At 35.0% G+C, this 5,754-nt stretch overlaps 1 protein-coding gene across 1 annotated transcript; it reads right to left on the reverse strand.

Annotated features, from left to right (window-relative positions):
- Window positions 1-1,813: 1,813 nt before the first annotated feature.
- Window positions 1,814-5,222, reverse strand: LOC143583994 (two-component response regulator ORR22-like). The gene is made up of 8 exons (XM_077066153.1): window positions 5,096-5,222; window positions 4,679-4,831; window positions 4,237-4,596; window positions 4,072-4,148; window positions 3,250-3,664; window positions 3,126-3,176; window positions 2,545-3,050; window positions 1,814-2,083 (listed from the first exon to the last, which is right to left on the reverse strand). The coding sequence occupies exons 1-8, from the start codon at window positions 5,220-5,222 to the stop codon at window positions 1,994-1,996; spliced, it is 1,779 nt and encodes a 592-aa protein (XP_076922268.1). The 3' UTR covers window positions 1,814-1,993.
- Between the last annotated feature and the right edge of the window lie 532 nt (window positions 5,223-5,754).

Consider the following 5,754-nt stretch of genomic DNA (forward strand, 5'->3'; position numbering starts at 1 on the left):
CTTGGCGGGGCAACCCGGATGGCATGTGGTTATCATGCAACCGGTGTTGCAGCCATGGCGGTGACCGCGTCTGATCTTCAAATACAGATCTGAGCCTCAATCTCTTCAATTGCTTTGTTTTTTCAATTATTGTTTTGGTTTTCATGTTACTTTCAATAGGTTTTAATCGTAGTTGTTGATGTCAACCAACGGTCAAACCTGATTTGTTTGAAACTGGTTCGGTTTCAGGAGAGAACGGCCTGGCCTTATCCAGATCGATTTGGCTCCGACTGTGACCGCCTGGTGCTTTGTATCCGGATTTGTTTGGATTGGGTTGCTAAGAAAGCCGGTTTTCGGGGAAAAATATATATATATATATATATATATATATATATATATATATATATATATATATATACTTTCTTTTTATGATTGTAACGAACATAACAAAATAATTATAATTCAATTTTTGTTTAATATTTTAGAACCAAGATAACACCATAAAATGAAATACATTGAAAAAAATACAAGTCTAAATCTTTTTTTTTTTATTATTAATTTTTTGTTCATCTGCTCATCGTCATTTGATTAATCTTCCTAGGTGCTCGTCAATAGCGGCTTCATCGTCACTGATTGACACCGTCATTCCACCTTCCACCCCGCCTTTGTCTTCCATTACGCTTTTGAAAACTGAAACATTATGCAAAATTCATTATTATACTATTGTCTAGTCTGCATTTAGCGTACATATGATATAACAACTGATCCGACAAATAAGTTTCATGCATGCCTAGTCGATATGTACAAGACTGGCTCTTGCCAAAATAAACAGATATTATATCATCGTGTTTCTTCCGTCCAGTATTGCGGGGGACTCCTTGCCTTCAAGTTCAAGCCATCCGCACAATCCTGTCTGACGCTGCTAAAAACATAATATGGTCCCAGCTGACATATGGTGTGATCCATAATAAGGACACAACTGACATATGGTGACCCTATCAAGTCCACAATCAACAAGTTCCTTAAGTCACCAGTTTTAGAGCATTGCTCCCACGAGACTTTATCTTTCAGTAATCAAGTATTACCACATTATGTTTTCCATAGCAGTATACTCTAATTAGTTACAAAATATCAACAACAAATCATGTACATCATATAAGATAAACAGAGCTTGTCTCCCAGGTAGAACTCCTTCCCACTGAACCAAGCCTGGAAATCAACACCCACGTTCCAGCCTTTATCATCCCCAACGTAATAGTCAATATCAGCTCGAACCCATGTTGCTTGAGCCACTATTGTTGCTATAAGGATGAAGTTGCACACATTTTTGTTAGCCATTGTAGTTCTTACTGCATTATATCATACAACTTGGACTTCCAATATATAGAGAAAATATGGAAGCATGCTAGAAATTATCTCCGAGAATTCACGAAGATGTTGCCTAATCACTCGTTCAAATATTCTAGATTTACAAAAACTCGAGATAGTCATCTCCATAATTTCTTGCATGATTGGTAAACCTTTCTGTAACAGGTGAGAGCTTACTCTATTATCACACTTTACATTCTTCTATATCAGTAAAGAATTGGTTTTTTAATCTATAAATATATATATATTATATGTGCATTTTAACTGTTTTGTTGGCAAAATACAGATTGTGGGAAAGATGATCCAGATCTCAAAGAGAAGCAATTTGTGGATTTGTTATCGGAAGAACTTAAGTCGGTGAATAACAATATTATCAAACTGTTATTATGATATGTGTTAATGTTAGTTTAGTCTTTTATTGGTTATATCAACATACTCTTTGAAAACCATTTACAACATAAAAAAACAGGCATCACAAAAAGAAAATATTAAGGAAAAATTGATATAATCTTTGTCATCAGACAAATGACAAGAAGAAAAAACAGACCAAGTCTAAGGAAGATTTCAGATAAATACAAATTCCTCATCAGTAAACCTAAATAGATGCAATTGCAGGCTCTTTTATATTTCTCTACAAACAATATGCCTAGCTAGACTCATCGTCGTACACCCGACCCCGAACTATATATGGATCGTAATCGAATTCTCCGTTCATTAGCGTCGTAGCGTCCTGCTCCTGCATTGCAAAAAAGATGATAAAAAGTTAATAAAAATCTTAACTTGTTTCATAATATAGAGTGACTGTCACTCAAACTGAGTTTGACTTGTTTGCAATTTTTTTAAATGGCAATTGAGTTGACTCAGTAAGAAAGAGGAAAAGATGAAACTAAAAAAATTTGTTTTTTTATTAAATAAAATTGAAAATTCTATTAATAAAAGTTTTATAAGACATGAGTATGCAATTTAGAATGAGTTTGACTCGTTCTCAGTTAGTTAGATGGCAATTGAGTTGACTCGATAACAAAGATGAAAATATGGTACTTCAAAGAGAGATCAACAAATTAACAAAACATGAAAATTTTCTTCACAAATAGGTAAAAGGATACAAGTGAGTGTAATTCTGAACAAGTTTGACTCGATTGCAATTGGTTAAATAGCAACTGAGTTAACTTGGTAACAAAGATGAAAAAACTTTACCTGCTTCACCATTCCGGGTATAATATCATCCAAGGAACCATAACCATTGCTAGAAACAAAACCATTTTGCAACTTTGTCTGCTCAGTCTGAACAAGAGTTGACCCACCGCCATTTGATCTAATGTGGCTTACCGGACCACTCAAACCACCATAACTGGTTAGAGCCGAACCAGCTAGGGTGGTAAGCGCAGTCTGGGAGTATTGGTTATAATCTTGTTTACTAAGTGGCCCGCCTTTTTGGCTTGATAAAGATTGGTTCACATTTTGAACAATGTCACCAACTAAAGCACCGCCGTAAGGTTCAATAGGTTCATTGGCTGTTGTTGTGATGCTAGAACTAAAACCGCCATTAATGACAGCTGGATAACTGTAACTTTCACCAACGGGCACCAGATTAGAAGAAAAGTTTGGTGCTTGATTATCACTCTGGTCAAGAAACTTAAAAGATTCTGCACCTGTTGAAGTCAACTTCGCACCTGTTTGATTCGCAAGAACACTAATAGGATCTGTAAAGTTTCAAGATTCTCATCAGTTAAATGTTCAAGACTGATCAGTTTAAATGCAATTTCGTAACTGAGTACCTCTAAACATCTGAGTTTCATCAATGGAGTTGAGATCAGCAAGATTGGTACCTATAAGGACTCAAGAATCATCAATAGTTCAATACAATGTAAAGAACAGAAATGGAATCCAGCAGCCGGGTACCTGTAAAGATTCGAGATTCTTCAATGGGATTCGAATTCGTGTGTTGCGTGATTGGTTTATTGCAGTATTGTAGCTGATCAAGATCAAAAGATTGTGGGATCCCTTGAAAATGATTCATGTTTTGGTGATTTGAAGATACAACCGGTGGAATCTTGGTTTGGGTATGGTTTGGTAGGACCAGGGGTGGCGCGGTAAGGCCATGAAGGGCCACGCCGGTTGCACTGTTGAGTCTACCTAGCATGCCAGTTGGCGCATACGTGGCATTTTGCAATCTTCCTGAACATGACAATGCTCTAAAATCTCCTAGTCCATCAAGAGGGCTCATTCTCATGTAAGAAGATGCATCATTGTTGCCTCCAAATGCAACCACCATGTTAGCTTGATGGCTTATTCTCTTTAGGTAAAGCCTATATTTCTGTAAAAAGATATTAAATTTAGCTTCCTTCCAATTATTTCTGTTAAAAGAGATCAAGTTTAGCATAATTGAATTATTTCCCACATGGATGTTTCCCCATTAAATTCCAAAATACCATATAGACCCAAAAAAATATAACTTTTACTTTTCATATAACTGCCAAACAAAAAAGCCTACCTTTTTTCCATTTAATTGCCAAAAATGAACGTTTACTACTTTTGATTCACAAAAGAACATGCTTTTTATCCATTTAATTGCCGGAAAACAAACACGTTTAATCGCAATATAAACCTATTATTTCCCCTTAATCACCAAGAATGATTTTTTCTCCTTTTAACCAAAAAAAGGACCTCCCACGTCTAATTGCTACTTATATATGTAACTTTTTTGAAGAAAAAATGTAGTACCTGCAAATGGCTTGCAACATTTTCCCTAGTAAGCCCATCCACATTCATCAAATCAAGAATCCTTTTAGGCACCGCTTCTGCGTTATTCATAATAATAGACACGTGTTAGCAAATCTTGTGCATGTAGCTGAAAGTTAAATTACTAAAATTCCAAATGAGGCTCACTCTCAATGCCCAATTGATTAATAGCTGCAACAAATTTTCTGTGAAGATCAATAGACCAAACAACACGTGGCTTCTTCTTAGTCGTTGGATCATCACTTTCATTTCCGTTATCTTCATCATCGTCTTCATCTTTTCTTTTTCTGTTCAACTTCTCATTCTGATCTCCACCTTCATTCCCTTGATCTGGCTTTTCACGGCTGTGTTTTGACTTTGACTGTGATTTTGGCCCAACTTTCCGCCTAATCACATGCTGCCATATGTTGCGTAGCTCCTCGAGTCGAACCGGTTTCACAAGATAATCACAAGCACCATGAGTGATCCCCTTCATTACAAGGTTCTGGTCACCGTTTCCTGATAACACTGAAACAATTTCCAAAAAAAAGATAAATCAGTTTGACCTCAAAAAGTCAAAACTGAAATATGAATTCAGCATTCTGCTTACTTATGACTGGTAAATCCATTTCGAGCCCAACGAGTTCAAGAAGCTTGAAACCATCCATATCCGGCATATAAACGTCACTAATGACCAAATCAAATCTGTTTCTGTTCTCTCTCAGCATATTCAATGCTGTTATTGCTTGATTTGTGGTTGTAACTGTGAAAGAAACACAATTGATTATGAAATTGGACACATAAACATGATCCTAAACCAAATAATGTAACTGTCAGGGTCAAAATCATATTAGTAATCCACAAAACAACAATCCGAGACACAAATCAAATCTGTTTCTTGATCAACACGTTCACACATAATTGACTTGAAGTTGAAACACTAATATTAATTTTGCCAATTGTTGGGGAATACCATTTAATTTAAAAAAAATAAAATAAAATAAAAACCACAAAGAAAGAAAGAAACCTTGATATTGGCATTTTCTTAGAAGAGCATCCAAATACTTTAAACAAGTAGGATTGTCATCAACAGCAAGAACTCTCATGCCAATGGGAAACCTGTCAATTTCATTTCTAATTTCCTCAACTGTCATGTTTTTTTCTTCGGTTAAAACAAACAAAAAACAAGAATCAAGAAAGCTTGGATCTTTTTCACTTTGTTGAGCAGCACAAGAGAAAGAAGAAGAAACAAACAGACTGTGAAAGTAGATCTTAGAGAGAGAAAGAGAAAGGTGAGTTGGATCACAAATGGACAATCATGGCAACTTTGCCAGAACATATGGAATGGATTTCCAGTTTTTAAAAATACTAGGAACAAGGAATCAATCAAAACACTTCCCTTTTTCTCTCTTTTTTCTTTAAAAAAAACATTTTTTGGAATTTTTTTATAACTTATAACCTTTTAAATAATAAAAAAGCCTTTCTAAAATCAATATATTAGTTTTTATATTAATTGTTTTGGTTAGTAGTGGTAGTTTTATTAATTTTCTTTCTTGATCCAGTTATTAATAATAAATCCAAACAATTTAGGGGTTTTTTTTATATAAAAGAAAAAACTACATTTTTTATCGTCATTGTGGGTCCCATTGTATAATTTAGTCATATGTAACTCAAAATAATGGTATT

This window comes from Bidens hawaiensis, unplaced genomic scaffold, assembly GCF_021521415.1.
Source record: "Bidens hawaiensis isolate Kalapana, Puna unplaced genomic scaffold, B.hawaiensis_p1.1 tig00032752_1, whole genome shotgun sequence".
In the NCBI taxonomy this organism is placed as follows: domain Eukaryota; kingdom Viridiplantae; phylum Streptophyta; class Magnoliopsida; order Asterales; family Asteraceae; genus Bidens; species Bidens hawaiensis.

Bases quoted from the DNA above. Each gene is read 5' to 3' on its own strand.
- LOC143583994 (XM_077066153.1), bottom strand. From the start codon at position 5,222: ATGACAGTTGAGGAAATTAGAAATGAAATTGACAGGTTTCCCATTGGC. The intron at 4,597-4,678 runs GTAAGCAGAATG...AAATTGTTTCAG, and splicing joins AATGGATTTACCAGTCATAA to TGTTATCAGGAAACGGTGAC. The intron at 3,051-3,125 runs GTACTCAGTTAC...GAAACTTTACAG, and splicing joins TGAAACTCAGATGTTTAGAG to ATCCTATTAGTGTTCTTGCG.